The sequence below is a fragment of the Pongo abelii genome, chromosome 8 (assembly GCF_028885655.2).
Source record: "Pongo abelii isolate AG06213 chromosome 8, NHGRI_mPonAbe1-v2.0_pri, whole genome shotgun sequence".
Classification (NCBI taxonomy): Eukaryota; Metazoa; Chordata; class Mammalia; order Primates; family Hominidae; genus Pongo; species Pongo abelii.
In genome coordinates, this window is record NC_071993.2 from 71,905,995 (window position 1) to 71,926,774 (window position 20,780).

At 55.2% G+C, this 20,780-nt stretch overlaps 1 protein-coding gene across 5 annotated transcripts in view; it reads left to right on the forward strand.

The window, feature by feature from the left end:
• SPOCK2 (SPARC (osteonectin), cwcv and kazal like domains proteoglycan 2) overlaps positions 1 to 20,331 on the forward strand; it is a 29,199-nt gene extending 8,868 nt beyond the window's left edge. Inside the window, exons 2-11 of one of the 5 annotated variants that reach the window (XM_063727608.1) lie at positions 4,246 to 6,517; positions 6,869 to 6,914; positions 7,159 to 7,273; positions 8,987 to 9,101; positions 11,097 to 11,211; positions 11,575 to 11,787; positions 12,281 to 12,499; positions 15,159 to 15,221; positions 16,237 to 16,374; positions 16,494 to 20,331. In XM_063727608.1, the coding sequence (XP_063583678.1) occupies positions 7,242 to 7,273; positions 8,987 to 9,101; positions 11,097 to 11,211; positions 11,575 to 11,787; positions 12,281 to 12,499; positions 15,159 to 15,221; positions 16,237 to 16,374; positions 16,494 to 16,639 (1,041 nt within the window). In that variant the 5' untranslated portion in view covers positions 4,246 to 6,517; positions 6,869 to 6,914; positions 7,159 to 7,241 and the 3' untranslated portion in view covers positions 16,640 to 20,331. Of the gene's footprint in view, positions 1 to 1,604; positions 6,518 to 6,868; positions 6,915 to 7,158; positions 7,274 to 8,986; positions 9,102 to 11,096; positions 11,212 to 11,574; positions 11,788 to 12,280; positions 12,500 to 15,158; positions 15,222 to 16,236; positions 16,375 to 16,493 lie in introns of those variants that run through there. The other 4 variants (XM_054522491.2, XM_054522488.2, XM_054522489.2 and 1 more) reach the window with 4 other exon arrangements.
• The last annotated feature ends 449 nt before the right edge of the window (positions 20,332 to 20,780 follow it).

Here is a 20,780-nt window from a genome sequence, read left to right on the forward strand (position 1 = left end):
CAAACCAGCCGAACCAGGGGTCGTGTGAAGGGGTTTCTGAAAAATGCCTGGAGAATGGGGGCCCCCAGGTGTCTTCCCCTTCCACCGCCAGACCCTCCTCTCCTGGCTGCAAAACTCCCTGCCTAGGACTTGAAGCAGAGTTGGTGTGGTAGGAGAAACCACCTGTGGGCTGGGATTGGGCCCCCTGGGACCCACCCCTGGCCTAGGACTTTTTTCATCAGCTAACATTTATGGAGTGCTGGTTAGGGGCACGGATTCTGGACTCACAGTTCTGGGTGCAGCACTCTTCTCCTGTGCGATTGCTGTGTGACCCTGCCTAAGTCACTTAACCTCTCTGAGCCTCAATTTTATCATCTGAGACATGGGGATAATAATAGTAATGTTTCTTAGAGCTGTTGTGAAGAGGAAACAAGCCAGTGAATGTGAAGTGTTTAGCATAATGCTTGCCACGTGGTAGTTGCTATAAAGATGTCAGCTATTGTTAGGAGCGTGTATTACTAGGTACTAGATGTTGGGCATAGAGAGAAGAAATTTACATGGTCTCTGCTCTCAAGGAACTGGCTATCTAACTAGGGCGGAGTGAGGCAGAGGCGACATTGCCTGGTGTCGCTGGAGCAATGGTAGACTTCTGTGAGGCACGGCTGGCCTGAAGGATAAGGAGTGGGGCCCGAGAAGATGATGGCTGAGCTGGGTTTTGGGAGACGAGTAGAAGTTCTGGGGCTGATGTGAACTTGCATTCTGGATGGAGAAGGCGGTGCTGAGGTTTGGCCATGCTGGAACCTTGCAGGAAGGACCTGGAGCTGGGGTAGAAGAGAAGATGGAATTTGTTCTGTAGGTGACTGGGAACCCGTGAAAGGCTTTCAAAATATAATACGTATTACATTTTTTATTATTTTAAAAATTTATTTTATTTTTATTATTTATTTATTTATTTATTTTTTTGAGACGGAGTCTCACTCTGTCGCCCAGGCTGGAGTGCAGTGGCGTGATCTCGGCTCACTGCAAGCTCTGCCTACCGGGTTCACGCCATTCTCCTGCCTCAGCCTCCCGAGTAGCTGGGACTACAGGCGCCCGCCACCACACCCAGCTATTTTTGTATTTTTAGTAGAGATGGGGTTTTACCGTGTTAGCCAGGATGCTCGATCTCCTGACCTCGTGATCCGCCCGCCTTGGCCTCCCAAAGTGCTGGGATTACAGGTGTGAGCCACCGTGCCTGGCCTATTATTTATATTTATTATGATTATGATTATGTTTTTTCCCTTTATGACAAAGTAATATATGTTCATTGCAGAAATTTTGGGGAAAGTTGGAGAAAAGCAGAAAGATGTCAGAATTCTCTGTATTCCTACCCAGCAGAGGAAATGACTGTTACCATTTTGGTATAAATCCTTTTCACCTACTCACTTTCTTTTTCCCCAAAATGAGATCAAACTGTATATTCAGTTTCAAAGAGAGAGAGACCGGGTCAGAATTGTGTTCTGGAAGGATCCAGGTGGCCGCAGCAGTGTGGAAGATAGTGGGAGGAAGGAGACCCTCAGGAGGCGCTGCAGTTTTTTGGGTTGGGGTGGTCTGGGCCGGTGGGTGTAGGGCAGGGAGGGCAAGTGAGAGGGATTTGGGAGGGGAAGGGGCAGGACAGTCTTTGGGTTGGCGAGGGTGGCACGGTGAGCGTGCTTGGAACGGGCCTGGAATTGGAAGCAGGAGCCTGGGTTCTCCCAGGGCCGGCCTGCTCCTCAGCACATCTTGTATCGCTTTGTGTGAGGCACCCTCGGAGGGAGGAAGAATGGCTGTTCGTTTTCATCCCAGAGGCCCTGTGTTTGGGGTGAAGACACCCAAGAACATAAGCAAAATATTAGACATAAGCACAGAGCGGGAGGGACCTAAGTCCTGATGGCTGGCCCAGTGGTCTCTAAGCTGCCTGCCTAGAGCCAGCACAGAAGCCTGGCCCGAGCTGGGTACCACCCATGAGATTTCAGGGGTCTCGGGTAGCATGTGCGTGCTGGAAGGTTTAAAAAGCTCCTTGGGGAAGGGCATAGTGGCTCATGCCTGTAACCCCAGTGCTTTGGGGGGCTGAGGCAGGAGGATCACTTGAGCCCAGGAGTTCGAGATCAGCCTGGGCAGCATATCAAGACCCTATCTCTATGAAAGAAACCACCACAACGAAAATTAGACAGGCATAGTGGCACATGCCTGTGGTCCCCGGTACTTGGAAGGCTGAGGTGGGAGGATCGCTTGAGCCTGGGAGTTCGAGGCTACAGTGAGCTATGATTGCACCACTCCATTCCTGCCTAGGTGACAGAGCAAGACTCTGTTTCAATAAATAAATAAAAATAAAGAGCTCCTTGGCTGATTCTAAGGTGCAGTCACCACTGAGGTCCTCAACAGCGAGGAAGTGACTTCTTTGAGGAAACGCCATGGGCCAGGCTGAAAGTGGACTCCTGGTCCAATGCCCTTCTATGTCTTCTCTCTGCCTCCTCCTCCTCAGTGCAGTTGCTCGTCCTCTGTTAAGGAGAGAGACTCTAACTTGTGCGGTGGGAGGGGGTGATGGGGAACCCTGACTCAGCTCCTCTTTTGTCTTGCCATCTCTGGCCAGTTGCTCTGCCTCTCTGAGCCTTTGTTTTCTCCTTTCTTCTGGTGTTGATCCTATTGGCTCTGACTACTTCACAGGACTGTGAGGATAAAAGGCAGACCCATCCAAATGCCTGGAGAGAACTTACTCTAAAAGCACCATGCAGGCTGGTTGCAGTGGTTCACGCCTATAATCTCAGCACCGTAGAGTCTAAGGCAGGAGGATTGCCTGAGCCCAGGAGTTCAAGACCAGCCTGGGCAACATGGCGCAAGACCCCATCTCTATTAAAACTTTTTTTTAAATTAAAAGCTTTACTCATATAGATAGGTAGATAGATAAGCGTATATAAGCACCATGCAATACAAGCCATGGGCTCTTCCAAATCCCCATTTTCCAGGTGAGGTTGGCAGCAGAGCCACCTGCCACCACTCTCAGGTGTAGAATGGGGCCTCTGTTTCCTGAGAAGCCCCAGGTGCCCTGATCAGACTATTTCTAACAACTGCTAATGAGCCCACTAGGGTGCCATAAATAGACACCCAACACTGCACGGAAAGGCATTATTTGCACTTGCCAACAAACACCTTTTTTTCAGCTTAAAGATGGCGCCAGCCCACACCTGGCCTCAGGGACCCCTCAGTGTGTCCCTGGGTTTTACCCTCAGAGTGGCCGCTCCCAAGCTGCCCAGAGGACTTCCTCGTCATTCCTCCCCACAAGACCCCCTAGGGGACTCTCCTCGTACCCGCTCTGGTCTCTGCTATCCCCATGGTGGCCTCTCCCTCTCCACTTTTTTGGGGTTCCTCATGTGGCATCTCTGTCCCCCATTTCCCCCACTCGCAGTCCGGGGTCTGTTCTCCATCATAGCAGCTTTGATTTGTTAAGTGCTTCCTGGACCCCAGGCACCCCGCAGGTGCCATCTGCTTTAATCTCTGAGTAGCCCTGGGAGATAGGCACTGAGCCCCTCGAGGTCGGGTGCTTGCCCAAGGTGCACTGGTCGGGGGAAGCCTGGGGATCTGCAGGACCCCAGGGCCTTGCTCTCCTCGTCCCTCTCTGGCTGGCTGCCTTTGCTCTCCTGGGAGTGAGGGTCCTGGAATCCAGATCCACCGGGGCCCCTCCATCCTGCCCGCCCAGCCTGGCCACAGCAGAGGCAAAAAGCTGAGGCTGGAACCTGGGGCAGTGCTTTGCACAGAAGGGGCTCCCTCCCTGCCAGCTGAGTCAGGAGGGGAGTGGGGGATGGCGGAGCAGCTGGGGAAAGCCCCTTTCTTAGAACTCCCACGCCATCCCCACTTTCCCCCAAATTTCTAATCATAAATTCTTGATCTTGACCTTCGAGAATCCACTGTGTACTGAGTCCCAAAAATTCCACTCATAGCCTGGTTGGAGGTTAAGGCAGCAGGGTTGGGCCAGAGGGTGGGAGTGAGCCGATGGGTGCCAGGGGCCTCAGATGACGCCCAGGGGCTGGAGGCGCCTTCCCTACACCCACTCTGGGGCAGGTGGGTTATAGGCACACAGATCTTGTTGGTTGAGGGCAGGTATGGTTGAGGGCTCATACCTCTCTCCCAGAACCCAGCCATTTCCCGTCACCTGCACAGCCCTGGGGGATGATGGGTACAGATGGGAAGACCCCAGCTGATGGAGACCAGTTGCCACTTTTGTCCCAACTCTTGTCGTCGTGGCCTCAGCAGCTACACCTCTCTTGGCCTCCCTCCATCTCCTGTGGGGTGGACCCCCAGCAAAGGACCTCTGCACCCCGAGGAGCTCCTGGAGAAGGCTTCGTTGGTTTTAGCAAACGAGGGAAGTGGTGCCTGCAGCCTCCCCAGAGGCTTGCCTGGGGGCTCAGGAGCGCTCAGGTCAAGCCTGAGGGATGGGGTGAGTGCTGGGCCAGGTGCCCCACAGGCTCCCAGGAAGCACCCCTGCAGCCTTCCTCTGTCTGCTCCTGGGCCCAGGGACTGCGGGACTCTCGGCTGCTAGGACAGGTACGTGTGGGCCAGGTGTGGGCCGAGCAGAGGGGTGGGGAAGAGGCTCAATGAGAGAGACAGAGGAGAGAGGGACATAGGAACACACGGGGAGGCACGTGAAAGCAAGAGGAAGAAGGAGAGAGAGGGAGAGAGCCGCCCTGGGCTCTCACGGGAAAAGTCTGCGGTCCTCCCGCCCTCCCCCTCCTTCCCGTCTCCTGCTGCCTCCTTCTCTCACTGCGGAAGAGGCAGGAAGGCCAGCCTGAGGGAGAGCCTCGAGTGTGAAACTGGAGGCTGCTCACAGAGTGGGTTTTGTTACCTCGTTTCTGGATAAAAACCGTCTGGCACTGGGTGAACAATGTCCTTGTTAGTGTCCTTGTTTTCCTACTGTCACTACACACGTGTGTGCATATGTCCACCTGTGCATAAATGAGGATGTGCATACACACAAACACGCCTGCACACACACGCTACATAATACAGACCTGTGAGTGTGCATGGGTGCACCTGGGTCTGCATAAATGCACACACACGTGCAGAAGCATGCACTTGGGTCTATGTCTGTGCACACCGCGTCTTTCTCGGTGGTGATGCCAACCACTTGCTCGGGTCTGGCCCCTTCTGGCCTTTGTCCAGGAGGCCTCACCCTGCCTGCTCTGACGCTTGCCAGCTTCCAGGGGAGGCTTCAGAAGCCTGAAGGCCTTGGGATTTCAAAGCCCTTTAGGCACCCTTCTGTGTGCCCACTGCTGCATGCATGTGGGTGCCCTTTGGTGCCATGGCCCCACGCCCTTTTCCCCCAGGCCTGACAGCTCTGCTCACCCCTGCACATCTCTGCTCCTTTGGTCTAGGGCAGAACTCAGGATGAAGGGGGCAGCTGCACGTAGCTTCTCATGCCCCTCTCCCCCCAGCTCCCAGAGTTCCTCCTGGAGCCCCACGCAGAGGAAGCGGGCAGCTGGTCCTTGTCACTGCCAGCCTGCAGGCCTGGGAGGCCCCCTCCTTGCCTGCCTGGCAGAGTTTCCACCAGGAGTGCCCTCGGACTGTTTGGTGTGTTTTAGCAACTGTCTCTGCCCCGTAGGGGAAAGGGAGGAAGCCAGATAAGTTGAGCGTTCTTGCCAGGGAGCTGGGTCGGGTGGGAGGTGCTCTGCCTCTGGCCACTCTGTGGTCCACGGGCCTGAGAGGTCCCTGCAGCCGGATCAGGGTGAGAAGGTCTCCCTTGTGCCTTAGGCCTCAGAGAGTGTGTTGTAGCAAGAAAAGTGGTCTGTGCTGGGCATCGGCAGACCTGGGTTGTGTGACGAGAGGACCTGGGGTCAGGTCATCTGTCTCTGGGCTTTCTCCTGCACAAAGAGGGGGCTGGGCCAGGTGACCTCGTAGGACCCTTTCTGGGTCCTCTGCCTCTGAGGGTTTGAAGCTGAATCGTGATAACTGGGGAAGCCTCATCACAGGCATGGCTTCCTTCCTTACTCCGTGTACCAGCTGAGCCCTGCAGAGATGTCAGACCTTGAGCAAAAAGCGTCCCTTTGCAGACTGGATGAGGGCATGGTGGGCAGAAGTCAGGAGAGGAGACTGACAAGGAAGGGGCCTTGGCAGGAGACAGACAGTGCACCGTTTCTCAGGCAGTTTCTGAGACACCCAGGGCGCAGGCATGAAAAGCTCTGTTCCTGTGCAGCGTGGGCACCTCAGACATCTGTCCTGGTGGTGGGGCTGGGGCTGGGCTGGGAACGGAGTGGGGGTGCTCCACCCTCTCAAAGTCACGGGCCCCTGCTACTCCTAAGGCCAGTCTTAAGCTCTGTGGTGAAGACATAAGAATACTGGCCTCTTATTGGGGTTCCTGGGGGTCAGAGGAACACAGCCATCGAAGGCCATTGCTTGGCCACATGATGAGGCGGGGGACCCCAGGAACACCAGAGGGCCTCACACTGATATCCTCGTCTTTCTCCCTTTCTCCTCCTGCTCCGTTTTCCATGGCCTGCTGCTGTTCCCTGATCTCCAGGAAGTGGAGGTGAGTACTGCCCGGGGCCCCACTCTGTGTGGTCTCTGTAGAGCACACCCCCTCCCCTCCTGTCCCTCCACACCCTCACTCTGACTTGCCTTCCCTGCCAGCCTCCAGTGTGGCATGGGGGCAATCAGGAGCTCATGGGAGAGGCTGGAAAGGATTCTGGACATGGGTTTATAGGGATAGAGGTGTGGGGGAGGCAGCTGGCAGGGCCTGGGTGGACAGGGGTCAGCCACCAGGATGACGGCCATTGGCACATGACATCACTGGCCCAGGCCTCTCCTTGGCCCCACAGTTGAACCTCTGGGATATGGATCTTAGCCTTTCCCTTCTCCCTTGTCCCTGTCTGTCCTCTAGGATGACTATATCAAGAGCTGGGAGGACAATCAGCAAGGAGATGAAGGTAACATGACTCTCCCGGCGGGGGAAGGTGACTGACACGTGTGAAGACTTGAGACCAGAGGGCAAGCCCTGAGCCTGCTTGGGGGCTCCTTGAGCAGCCAGGCCCCAGTGAGAATGGGACTTCTGAGCTCAGGAGCTCTAGTTATCAAGGGCTGCTGGAGGGAGAGGCCTCCCAGCTCAGAAGTGGGGCTGGAGGTTCCTGGGTTCTCCCAGGTGACCTGTGTCCTGACTTTGTACCCCTGCAGCCCTGGATACCACCAAGGACCCCTGCCAGAAGGTGAAGTGCAGCCGCCACAAGGTGTGCATCGCCCAGGGCTACCAGCGGGCCATGTGCATCAGTCGCAAGAAGCTGGAGCACAGGTGAGAGGTTTGGGGAGGTGGGAGCCCTGGAGGGGGTGTGTTCAAAGAGCAAGGGCTCAACTGACCCTCTTCTTATGAATTAGCCATCTACTGCTGTTAAATAAATTGTAAAACTTAGTGCTTAAAGCAGCAAATATGTATTATCTCACATCATTTCTGAGGGTTGGAATCCAGAAGTGGTTCTCTTAGATGGTTCTGGCTCTGGGTCTGTCTTGAGGTTATAATCAAGGTGCTGGCTGGGGCTGTTTCATCTGAAAGCTTGTCGGGCTGGAGGATCCACTTCTAAGCTCAGTCTTATGCTCTTGGTGGGAGGCCTCAGTTCCTGGTCATGTGGACCCCTCCATAGGGATGCTCGAGTGTCCTCAGAACATGGCGGCTGCCTTCATCTAAAGTAAGTCATTCAAGAGATGAACGAGGAGAAAGCCACACCATATGAGAACAATTACCAAACACTGTGGGATCCAGGGAAAGTCACGTCTCCTTTTTGGGCCTTGATGTAGTATCTCTAAGACAAATAGGTTAGACCATATAATTTGAGTTTCCTTTCAGCTCTGACATGCAGTGACTTCATGAAATATTTAAGGTGGTAGCTTGTGAGAGATTGTAGCTTGCAGAGGAGAAAGGAGTGAGGGACATTTAAGGAAGCCTTAGCTCCAGCTGGGTGCAGTGGCTCCTGCCTGTAATCCCAGCACTTTGGGAAGCCGAGGCAGGTGGATCACCTAAGGTCAAGAGTTTGAGACCAGCCTGACCAATATGGTGAAACCCCATCTCTACTAAAAATACAAAATTAGCTGGGCATGGTCGCTTGTGCCTGTAGTCCCAGATACTCGTGTGGCTGAGACAGGAGAATTGCTTGAACCTGGGAGGCGGAGGTTGCAGTGAGCCGAGATCACGCCACTGCACTCTAGCCTGGGTGACAGAGTGAGACTCCATCTCAGAAAAAAAAAAAAAAAAAAAAGGAAGTCTTAGCTCCAGCCCAAGGACAAGGCTCTGCCTGGCTCCAAGACCCTGGAAAAAGTTCCAGTTCCCTCCCTTCTTTCCTGAATCATAGAAGATGAAAGATGGGGTTGCAGTCTTAGAAGGCTGCAGGGGCGTGGCCGGTAATGTAATACATGAAGAGTCCTTGGTCACGGGCCACTCTGTGGAGCACAGGCATGGTGGAAAGCAGGCAGCTGCTTCTTGGCCCTGGTCTATTACAGCGATGTAGGAATGCAGGTCCAGGACTCCCATGCTTCCATTTTTCAAAGAAAGGCCAAGAATCCAGGTATTTATGTGAGCTCTCCCATTTGGTAAACGTTAGTGCATAAATAACTCAATTAAAAAAAAAAAAAAAACAACACTTGGTGGCCAAGTATGGCCCAGAGGTCATCAGTTTGCAACCTCAGATTTGGTCTGACCCCCTAAGTGAAGTGTGACTCCCTTTTACCCCTGGCTGTCAGACCTGGAGTTGCTACCTGAAGGCCCCACGGGACTCAGTGACTCCTAGAAGAAGAGAAGCTGGGGGAATTTATGCCCTGCTCAGTTGGTTCCATCCTTCTGAGCTGGAGGAGGGTCTGGCAGCAGTGTGGGGAGTGTGGGGAGGGGCAGGAAGGGGCTGATCTGCTGGAGATTGCTGCTGCCTTCCTGTTGGAACAGGTCTCCTCAGCCCTCCCTTCCCCTGCTCCTTCCTCATTGTCACCTCCACCCTGGTGTGCTCCCCACCCTCTCCTGTAGGATCAAGCAGCCCACCGTGAAACTCCATGGAAACAAAGACTCCATCTGCAAGCCCTGCCACATGGCCCAGCTTGCCTCTGTCTGCGGCTCAGATGGCCACACTTACAGCTCTGTGGTGAGGAGCCCGGGTCCCAGGTAGGGTGGGGGTGGAGTCACCTGAGGCCACAGGAAGCAGAAAGGATGACCCAGCTGGGGCCTCCGGAGGGGTTTCCAAGACTGAGGTGGGGCCAGATGGCAAGGTCAGTGCATTCAATGCAGCCAGCGATACTGGGGCTACCTGCAGCCCTGGCTGGGACTACCTGAGAGTTGGAGCCAGACCCTGTCTGTCCCTGACCTCGGACAGGTGCAGGTGGGGAGTGGGGCCTGGAAGAGACACTATGGTCAGGTAACTGCAAGTCAAAGGAACTGAGGGAAGACCTCAGCCAAGTGTGGATGGCTGTGGAAGAAGGAGCTCTGGCATCCAATTGTTAGGGGGTGAAGAAAGGAGGATTTCCACAGGGAGGTGCCAGCGTTCACCAGTGAGCAGGGGCCTTCTGGGGCAGCAGGAAATCATCCTCCATAAGAAGGCGATGGAAGAAGGAACGGATTGGGAGAATGAATTTGCACCTTATGTGGATTTTTGTGAGGATTTCAGGAGACAATATTTGAGAAAGCATTTAAAAAATTTTAGGCTGGTCACGGTGGCTCACGCCTGCAATCCCAGCACTTTGAGAGGCTGAGACGGGTGGATTGCTTGAATCCAGGAGTTTGAGACCAGCCTGGGGAACATAGTGAGATCCTGTCTCTACAAAAAATACAAAAATTAGCTGGGTGCGGTGGCGTGTGCCTATGATTCCAGCTATCTGAGAGGCTGAGGGGGAGTCTAGGAGTTCGAGGCTGTAGTGAGCCATGATTGCACCACTGCACTCCAGCCTGGGTGACAGAGTGAGGCCTTGTCTCAAAAAAAAAAAAAAAAAAAAGTAACATAGAAATGCAGGTGCTGATAATGAATGTTTTTACTGGCAACAAGGAGTCGGGAATTGCTTGGTTTAGGAGGGCACTGACAGCTGGCTTGGGGTGGGTGCCAGGGCTGAGGGGCCTTCTTGGAGTGAGATGCAGATTTCAGTCACCCGCTGTGGGTGATGATTGACATTGCTGTGGGGATGAGGTCATCCAGGGAGAAGAAAGGGAGGAGAGAGAGAGAGAATGAGCAAGAGGCCAGGGCAGAGGCTGCATTTAGGAGATGAGAGAGGTGCAGGGGAGCTGGCAGAGCTGGCAGAGGCGGGGAGGAGAAGAAGAGGAGCTAGTGTCCCACAACCCAAGGCCAGGGCGAGATCTGGGCCGGACGCTGCAGTGCGGTCCGGTCCAGGGGTCACGCTGTCTTTTAGGGAGGTGGACGTCGGCAGGAAGTCTGGCTTTCATCCCAGCTCATGGCCTTGGGCAAGTCACTGGGCCTCTGTGTGCCTTGCTGTTCTCTGCTGAGCAGGAGAAACCCAAGCCTCCCAAGTGAGATAATGTTGTTGAGCGCTGTGATGACCCGCTTCCCATTAGCAGCCACCCCATGAGAAGAAAGAGATATGACCAGGAGAAAAGGCCCTGGTCAGAACCTGGCTTTAGCAGGCAGCTGTGGCAGAAGCAGTTCTTTGCGAAGGCCGAGGAATTGTTAGATGCTCCATAGGCGGTGCTGTGTCCTATCAGGAGAACTGAGAAAAGTCCACTGGGGTGATTGTGGGGAGATCACTGAGGGAAGGGCTGATGGCTGATAACAGAGGGACCAAGGAATAGGCCATGAGAGCCAGGGGGGCAACAGACAGCTAACACAGGGGAGGGGCGACAGGGGCAGGGGAGGGGAGACAGGTGTCCTGGGAGGGACAAATCCTCAGAGAGGGCCGAGCAGGTTCATGGGAGCCTGCGTGGCTAGGACCAGCTCTGGGCCCTGCTTCCCGGGCCTTGCTTCTCTCCACCGTGCACCTCAGTCTGCAGAGGAACCAAGAGGACCCTTCAGGCTGTTCATGGGCACTCCATGGGGGGAGGCAGATGTGGCTGCCATGGGAGGCTTGAGGGTGTCCCCAGCTGTGGGGACCCCTGGGGTAAGCCCTCAGTCCTCTGTTCCACCTTTCCCCGTGTGCAGTGTAAGCTGGAGCAACAGGCGTGCCTGAGCAGCAAGCAGCTGGCGGTGCGATGCGAGGGCCCCTGCCCCTGCCCCACGGAGCAGGCTGCCACCTCCACCGCTGATGGCAAACCAGGTGAGGAGAGGGCTGGGCCACCAGGCTGGGGGTGCTGAAGGGCCACCTGGCACCTCCATCAGGGCTCTAGGGTGGTAGAAGAGGTGTGCAGAGCAAGAGGGAAGTGGCAAAAATGCAGAAAGCTTGAGGGAGCTGTGAGGTCAGAGGCCCAGATTAACACAGAGCAGGAGGCTTGGGCTCAGCCCTCGTTTCTGCCCTGGGTGCCTGGAAGGTGGGCAGAGGGAGGGACTCAGTCACAAGGAACCTGGGCTGTGTGTTTTTCATGCCAGGAAGGAGCAGGTGGTGGGAAATGGGAGAGGACTCAAGAGGAAGCCCCTGATTTCCACCTTCCCTTCTGCTGCTGCCTCCCTGACCCCTCCCCAGCCTCCTGGCCTGCAGGGCAGGACCCCAGACTGAGATCGAGCCTCTGTTGCTCCACTGCACATTCGCCCTCCATGCCTTGTCTCTGTTCTGCAGAGACTTGCACTGGTCAGGACCTGGCTGACCTGGGAGATCGGCTGCGGGACTGGTTCCAGCTCCTTCATGAGAACTCCAAGCAGAATGGCTCAGCCAGCAGTGTAGCCAGCCCGGCCAGCGGTAGGAAGCTTGCTGCTCTGCCTGGAGGAGGGAGGGAGATAGGGAAGGGGCCGAGGACACAGGTGTATGCTGGGCCAGCCCACCCTTGTTCCTTCCTGCCGGACTCGGGGCCCTACCATCTGGGCCCCAAAAGAACCTTCACCCTGAAGAAGTCAGCTTCCACCAGAGCAGGAGGGATACCGGTTAGCTAGTAGGAAGAACTTAACATGGGTGGAGAGAGCTTAAACCCTGACATGGGTAGCCCAGGGAAAGCAGGAATTCTTTTCCCCGAAGGGCTTTCAGAACAGGGTTTTGAATGGTTCAGGCATAGTCCTATGTGGAGGTGGAAGGAAGGACCTTTGGCCATTCTCGAGTTTCTCAATCCCATGGTTAGATTCCAAGCTGCCCAGACCCAGAACAGAGGGCTGGGGCTGACGGCGAGGTGGAGGGATGGAGGGCTGGAGAAACGGCTGAATAGCCAGATGAAGCGTGCCTGAACCTGATCTTTTCCCAGGGCTGGACAAGAGCCTGGGGGCCAGCTGCAAGGACTCCATTGGCTGGATGTTCTCCAAGCTGGACACCAGTGCTGACCTCTTCCTGGACCAGATGGAGCTGGCCGCCATCAACCTGGACAAGTATGAGGTCTGCATCCGTCCCTTCTTCAACTCCTGTGACACCTACAAGGATGGCCGGGTCTCTACTGCTGAGTGGTGCTTCTGCTTCTGGAGGGAGAGTGAGTGCGGCCCCTCTCCCAGGCCCCTGCCTCACCTGTGTGGGCTCTACCCGAAGTTCCAGGCTCTCTTGGGAAGTCAGAGTAGCTCTTTCTTGGCTACGTCCCCAGGCCCAGCACTTTCCCAGCTTGCCCACTTCCTGTACTCCCTTAGGGCTTCATTCCTTAAGGCCCAGGGAAGCCAACACTTTCAGCTCCCTTCCTTGGCAGGCTCCCAGGTGGATCCAGATTTTGTGGGTCCTGAAGCTTATATACTTTTGGAGGTCTTCTTTAAGAACGAGTTAAAAAAAAAAATCCCAGCACTTTGGGAGGCCAGGGTGGGAGGATCATGTGACCCAGGAGTTGGAGACCAGCCCAAACAATACAGGGAGACCTTGTCTCTATGAAAAAAAAAAAATAGCCAGGCATGGTGGCATGCATTTGTGGTCCCTGCCACTTGAGAGGCTGAGGTGGGAGGATTGCTTGAGCCTAGGAGGTCAAGGCTACATACAGTGAGCTGAGATTGTGCCAGCGCACTCCAGCCTGAGCAACAGAGCAAGAACCTATAAAAAAAAAAAAAAAAAGAAGGAAAGAAAGAGTATGAAAAATAACAAATATAAACTTTCTGGGGCCCCTCAGAGGGCTTGGGAAGAGGCTGTACAAGTGAGGGTCTTAGAGCTGAAGATGCATTTGCTTCTCGGTGATTCTTCTTTTGGGCACATCTTAAATTTTGTGCCACCAATCAGTGATTACATACGTTGTCATCAGCCTTAGAGATGTGATGAAATTTCTCAGCTGAATATACCTGAAACCAGAGCTTTCAAACTAGAGTCATCTCAGGAAATTGAGGTCCCCAGGGCTCACCTGACCTGTGCGGCCAGAGCTGGGGAAGCCCTGGTGTTCCTCACTGGATGGTTCTCCCCATCTTGGTGGGGGATCGGCAGTCAGGGCCCAAAGCTTCAGCCCGGGCCCCACCATACACTAGTCAGGGACCCCCAGCAAGTGACCAAATCTTTCTGAGTTCTCCTTCTTCATCCGCATCAGGAAATTACAATACCTGTCTTGGAGCCTGTTGTGAGGATGAGCCAAGAAAATCTGTGCAGAGCACCGTGTAATTCACAAATCCCTCTGCAAATGCGTGGTATTGTGATCTGTTTCACCACTCTGACTGCCCAGCTCTCCTGCGACCTGCATCACTCCAGCACTTTGACTTTCTGGGCCTTTGAAGGCCACTCCATCCATTCTGTACAGCAGCTTTCTTGGGCAGGAGGCTGGGAACTGTCCTCATTTTACAACCAGGCAGTCTTCCAGCTTGGAGAGGTGGGGACTTCCCAAGGTTGCAGACAAGTTAGAGGCTGGCTGCTAGTTACAGTCATGTGTCACTTAACGAGGGGGATACATTCTGAGAAATGCATCATTAGGTGATTTCGTCACTGCGCAAGCATCACAGGAGTACTTACACAGACCTTGGTGGTGCGGCCTCCTGTGCACCTGGCCCATTGCTCCCAGGCTACAACCTGTGCAGCATGTTATGTGCTGAATACTGCAGGCAGTTGTAACACAATGGTAAGCATTTGTGCATCTAAACATAGCTTAACCGAGACCGGGCATGGTGGCTCACTCCTGTAATCCCAGCACTTTGGGAGGCCGAGGTGGGTGGATCACCTGAGGTCAGGAGTTTGAGACCAGCCTGACCAACATGGTGAAATCCTGTCTCTACTAAAAATACAAAAATTAGCCAGGCATGGTGGCAGGTGCCTGTAATCCCAGCTACTTGGGAGGCTGAGGCAGGAGAATCACTTGAACCCAGGAGGCAGAGGTTGCAGTGAGCCAAGATCATGCCATTGCACTCCAGCCTGGGTGACAAGAGCAAAACTCTATCTCAAAAAATAAAATAAGGCTGGGCACAGTGGCTTATGCCTGTAATCCCAGCACTTTGGGAGGCTGAGGCGGGCAGATTATGAAGTCAGGAGATCGAGACCATCCTGGCTAACAGGGTGAAACCCCGTCTCTACTAAAAATACAAAAAATTAGCCAGGCATGGTGGTGGGCACCTGTAATCCCAGCTAATCGGGAGGCTGAGGCAGGAGAATGGCATGAACCTGGGAGGCGGAGCTTGCAGTGAGCCGAGATCGCGCCAATGCACTCCAGCCTGGGCGACAGAGCAAGACTCCGTCTCAAAAAAATAAATAAATAAAAAATAAAAATAAACATAGCTAAACATAGAAAAGGTACAATAAAAATAGTGTTGTAATCTTATGGGGCCACCGTCCATTGTTGACTGAAGTGTCGTTGTGTAGCGCGTGGCTGTATTTTCAGGCCTGGGAGTTCTCTAACATTCCCTCTAGCATTATGTTCCCCTGGGGTCTCTCATCTTTGGGTGTCTGTGTGTTCACCCCGCCTCCTCTTCTGAACCCTATTACTCCTCTGATGGGTCCCTAGGACTTCTTGGGGACCTCAGGTCATCCACAGCTGTGGGATGAGCTGCCCTAAATAGAGACTGGACGTTTTCATGCCATAGAGCCCCTGTGCTTCCCACCCCTGCTGTGGGGTGGCCCCCTGTCAGAAACGGGGTATTTTCATCTTGCAGAGCCCCTGCCTGGGTCTCTAAGCCTTGAAGGGCTCAGTGTATCCCCCCAGCACCAGGGGACAGCCCCGTCAGAGGCTGCTTCTCTCCCCGCAGAGCCCCCCTGCCTGGCAGAGCTGGAGCGCGTCCAGATCCAGGAGGCCGCCAAGAAGAAGCCAGGTGAGTGGCCAGACCAGGCTCTCAGAGGAGGAGGTGGGGACAGCTTCCTGGGTTCATCTGAGACCCAGGGGCTCCAGCCTTGGGCCTCATGGCAGACATGAAGCCCAGAGGAGGCCCTGGCCTAGGAAGACAGGAGAGGGATGCCCCCTTTCTGTGTCTATCCTTGTGGTGGGGCAGGGCCTCCCAATCCACCCCGGGAAAAGCGTGTTTTAGGCACTAATTTTATGCCCATCCATGCTGGAGCTAGAGTTTGGGATACAGAAGGATCCTGGAACCCTCCATTGAGTTTGGTTTCCTTCAGCAAGGGTGTGACTAATGTTTGAGTGAGGCCGTTCCCTGAGAGACACTCACTCATGTACTCCATAAACACCTGGGGGCCGGCCCCAGAGGTACAACAGCAGCAGACCCAGCCCAACTCTGAGCGGATGGCAAGACGGACGCAGTCCCCGGCCTCATAACCCTTTAGCTCGGGCCAGTCGGGAAACACACAACTCACAAATGGACACACTAAAAAGACAGAACTAGCAGTGTGACCTGTACGCAGGTGCCCGGGAGCTTCAGCTGGGGGGCCTACAGGAAAGCAAGTGGGCCCCGGAGGCAGGTCGGACTCAGAGTGGCTGGGAGGAGAAGGCTGGGCCTTCCTGGCAGGGGACAGCCAGGCCGGAGGAACTGTGGGAGGATGGAGAGTGTCAAACCTGGTGAAGTCAGACTGGCTGTCCTAGAAGACTTGGGCCATGGAGTCAGGGAAACTGATGGGGCGGCTGGGAGCTGGCACAGGGGCCTGAGCAGTGGTTCAAGGAAGCGGGTTTCCTCATCTCCAGTGAGTAGAGCCAGAAGAATTGCTGGCTGGTGTCCAGCCCTCAGCGTCTGGGCCTGTTAGGGGGTCAGCACCCGGTCTGGCTGGGCTCTGGGGGTGTGTAGACTTCTGCTCATGCATGAGGCCCTGAGGTCACCTCTCTGAGGGGCCCACAGCCTGGGCCCCTGCTCTGACCCTGCCTGGCACTGTCTCATTCAGGCATCTTCATCCCGAGCTGCGACGAGGATGGCTACTACCGGAAGATGCAGTGTGACCAGAGCAGCGGTGACTGCTGGTGTGTGGACCAGCTGGGCCTGGAGCTGACTGGCACACGCACGCATGGGAGCCCCGACTGCGGTACGGGCTGGGCAGCTCGGGGCCTGCTGGGGGCCCAGGCCTGGGGGCCCTTGTCGTGGGATACCAGGAGGTGCGTGCCAGAAGCTCCCTCACCCCCTGTTGGCTTTGTCCCCTCACAGATGACATCGTGGGCTTCTCAGGAGACTTTGGAAGCGGTGTCGGCTGGGAGGACGAGGAGGAGAAGGAGACGGAGGAAGCAGGCGAGGAAGCCGAGGAGGAGGAGGGCGAGGCAGGCGAGGCTGACGACGGGGGCTACATCTGGTAGACGCCCTCAGGAGCCGGCGGCCGGAGGGGACTCAACAGCAGAGCTCTGAGCAGCAGCAGGCAGCTTCGAGAACGGATCCGGAAATGCAGTCAGAAGGACCCTGCTCCACCTGGGGGGACTGGGAGTGTGAGTGTGCATGGCATGTGTGTGGCACGGATGGCTGGGACGGGTGACAGTGTGAGTGCGTGTGCATGCATGCGTGTGTGTGTGTGTATGTGTGGCATGCGCTGACAAATGTGTCCTTGATCCACACTGCTCCTGGCAGAGTGAGTCACCCAAAGGCCCCTTCGGCCTCCTTGTAGCTGTTGTCTTTCCTTTTGTTGTTGGTTTTAAAATACATTCACACACAAATACAAATTGACAGGTCAAAATCCATGAAATGAGATGCCCCCAGCCGTGTCCTCCAGCCCAGCCCTGACCCCTTGGTTTCTACCCTGGCTGGACCGGCCCCTGTCTGCCCTTCTCCCTCCCGCTTCTGAGGTCAAGCTCTGGCCTGCGAGCCTGTCCCCATTGCAAAGGGGAGGGAGGGCAGGGAGCTGTCTACCGGCTGAGGTCCTCCCAAAACTGGGCCGATGTGGTATGACATCCCCACCAGCCTCAGATGAGACGGGCCAGGACGCCCAGCCACAGCAAGCCCTGTCCCTTTGCCGGATCCCCAAACACTAGAGAAACTCTCCTAACCCAAGGCAGAGAATGAAGGTGGCGGCGGCGGAGGAGGAGGGCAGCAGCTGAGAGGCCAGGGACAGGGTGCCTTGCCAAGCTGTCTGAGGTCTGTCCCCGGTGGCCCAGGTGGTGCAGGTAGAACAGGGTGAGGAGAGGGGGTCGGCTCAGCAGGAGGAGGCTGTGGCTGGAGAGCCTGGGGGAGCTTTTAGGTGTTGAGATGGGGCAGCTCTGAATCCTAGACCCTAGAATAGCCTGTCCCTTTTCTCTGGGTCTCGTGGTGGAGCCATGGTCTGGGCTGCTCTCTTGGGGACACTGGGCGGTGGTTACACAGTTGATCTCTGCCTGGCTCCCCCTTGGTGCAACTCCTGCCTCCATCCCCCTTGCTGGGGTCCCCTCATCCACTTGAGGGCGCCTGAGGGCCAGGAGCAGCAGGCAAGGAGCCTGGGTCGAGGCTAAGGGGGTGTGTGCCCACCTCCTCCCTGACCCTTAACACTCCTGTCCTGCCCAGACCAACAGGAGACCTGTCCCTGAGACCCCAGAGAGAAGCAGCTGTCGAAAGCTGCAGACTTCCCGCGCTCTGAGACCATGATCTTCCTCCTGCCAGGGGAGAGCCACCCACAGGCCATGTCCAGCCCCACTTCCCTCAGCCCCCAGGGCTGCCTTCTGGCCCCTCTGAGGATTCCCTAGGGCTGCCCCAGCAGAGGGGCTTCCCCAAGCTCTGTTTCGAAGCCTGCAGTGTGGAAAAGTGAGAAGTCAAAGGGAACAGGACAGGTGCAGCCGGGCTCTGGGCTCACACCTTGCTGTTCCCCGACATCCCTTGAGCAGTGTGAGCTCATCTCACCAGATGAGAAGAGGCCCTGTGCATTTCTTTTGTTTGTTTGTTGCTGTTTTCCACCACCCGTCCAGTTCTCCTCAGCAAAGCAAATTCCTTAACACCTTTGGTGGAGAATTTCTTACCCAGACTTGGGGCTGTGATGCCCTTCAGTGCGTGGTGAGTGCAGCGTGTGTGCGTGTGCCTGTGTGTGAACCTGGGGGCCATCCTGGTGGCCTGGGAGTGTGAGGAGGGGCCCCCTGTGTGTTGGGTGGGTGGCGGGTGTGGGGTCAATGCAGTGAGGCTCTCTGGGTGAGGCTCCCAACCTGGCAGTCCCCAGCCTCCCAGCATCTGCGAGTGTCTATTGGACTTTACAGAAGAGCCTCACCCCGTCTGCCCCTCACTCTGCCCTGGAATCAACATCTTCCGAGTCCTTCTTGGTGGAAATAGCAGAGCCCCACTTAGCTCCATAAACTGCTTCCCCTTCCGCAGCCCAGTTCTGATTGTTGAGGTGTCGCGTCGTTCCAGGTCCCCCAGTCCCCTCTTTCTCCCGTCCTCTCTCTGTTCTTCACCTCCCCTTCCAGCCCCGGCTCAGTTCAGGGAAATGCTGTTCCACATCAGCTCTCTGCTCTCTGAGGCAGCCGCGCCTCTGACTCGGAGCTACTTGAAACTTCTGCTCTTGCTAGGATTGGAGTCTACCTATCTCTTCCCTTTGCCCCAGCTGGAGTTCTGGAACTTTCCTCCTCGGGGTGGGGGTGGGGGTCGTTAAGGATGCTGGGGGGCCTGGGGAAGGAAGGAGTTCAGAGGAAGAGTGTCTCCTGTCCTCTCGATGTTGCCCTCCGCTCTTGGGGCACGTGCTCTCTCTGTCTCTGGGTCTTCTGGCTGTGCACGTTTGTGTGTCCTTGTAAATATGTTTTAGGAAGAAAGCAAAAAGGATTGAAGTAGCCTCTGGCAGGATTGCAGGGGTCCAGCCTTGCCTGTCTCCGAAGCCCCCACACTCTTTTGCCCCACTGAGACTGGGCCCCTCAAAAGGTAGACAAAACAGCAGCTGCCAGTGGGGCTGAAGGTCGGCCTCAAAGTGGCTTCTTGTTAGACAAGGTTAAGGCTTCCTCATGAGCAAGGTTGCAGATCTGTCCTTCCTCAGCTCCTTGATTTGTGACCTTGACCAAGGGGCCTGCCACCCAGCCCCTCCAGTGCCCTCTCCTCGATGCCTCACTCCTTCCTGCCCCCATTCCCCTGGCTTAGGCAAGTAGGGGAATTAGGGCCATGCTGGAAGAAGCTTAACCACTTGTTCAAAGAACGGTTTCTTGCTTGCTTAGTCCTGGAACTCCCCTTGGCTGCCCCAGGTCTCCTTAGCCCATGGGTGCTGGGGGAGGTGGATGTCAGATCTGGTAGGCTGGAGAAGAGAAAATAAATGTGCCTTGAGAGACCACTCAGAGGGGGTCCAAGGGTGATGGAGAAGGAAGCATGGCCTGAGAGCTTGGAAGGGAGGGGTGGTGGGTGGCGGCATCTTGACTGCCCCCTGTTGTCCCACACGTGGGGGGTGGTCACCCCCCTTCACTCCAGCCCGCCTGGCTTCAGCCTTTCATGAGCTTCACCTGCTTCCAACTTCACCTTGGAGGGGGTGGGGTCCGTTGGCATCAACACGGGGACCCTCTGCTTCACCAAAGCCCAAGCCCTCAGCCCTTGGGGAGAACAAATGGCTGAGCTTTGACACCTGGGGTCATCGAGAGGCTGCGGGCTGGCGGCAGTCCCAGGGGAGAGACACCGCAGAAGGAGACCCAGACATCCCGAGGAAGTTCCCAGCAGAGCGAACTGCTTTCCAGCCTGAAGCCTGCTTAAACTGTGTGATGTGCAATAACTGAGCTTAGAGTTAGGAATTGTGTTCAAGTGCTTGGATTTCTGTCTGTAGATTTAACTGCTGAAATCGTATCTCTCAGTAATTTTAGATGTCTTTAAAAAAATTGAAAAACAAAGTGTTAGACTGTGTGTGTGTGCGTTGATGGGCACTCAAGCGTCCCGTGAGTCATCCAGCCCTGCCTTTCCCCTGCGCCCCCATCCTCTCACGTCCCGCCCCGCCTCCACTTGGGGACCCTGCCTCGTGTCGTCTTTATCTGCCTATTACTCAGCCTAAGGAAACAAGTACACTCCACACATGCATAAAGGAAATCAAATGTTATTTTTAAGAAAATGGAAAATAAAAACTTTATAAACACCATCTGCTGGCAATACTCTGATTATTCTTACCCTTGGTATTAGTTTTCACGAAAACAGCATTTATGGCCGGGCGTGGTGGCTCACACCTATAATCCCAGCACTTTGGGAGGCTGAGGCAGGACAATCCCTGGAGCCCAGGAGTTTGAGACTGGCCTAGGCAACATAGTGAGACCCTGTACCTATCAAAACAAAAAAATTTTTTTTTTAAATTAGTCTGGGAAGGAGGGGCAGTGGGTGAGGCTAAGGATTGCTTGAGTCTAGGAAGTTGAGGCTGCAGTGAGCTATGGTCGTGCCACTGCATTCCAGCCTGGGCAACAGAAGGAGACTATCTCTAAAAAGATAAAAATACAGTACAGTACAATTCAGTGGCATTTAGTACATTCGCAGTGTCGTACAGCCGTCACCACAATCCAGCTCCAGAGCATTTTCATCCAGGGTATGAGCTTTTCA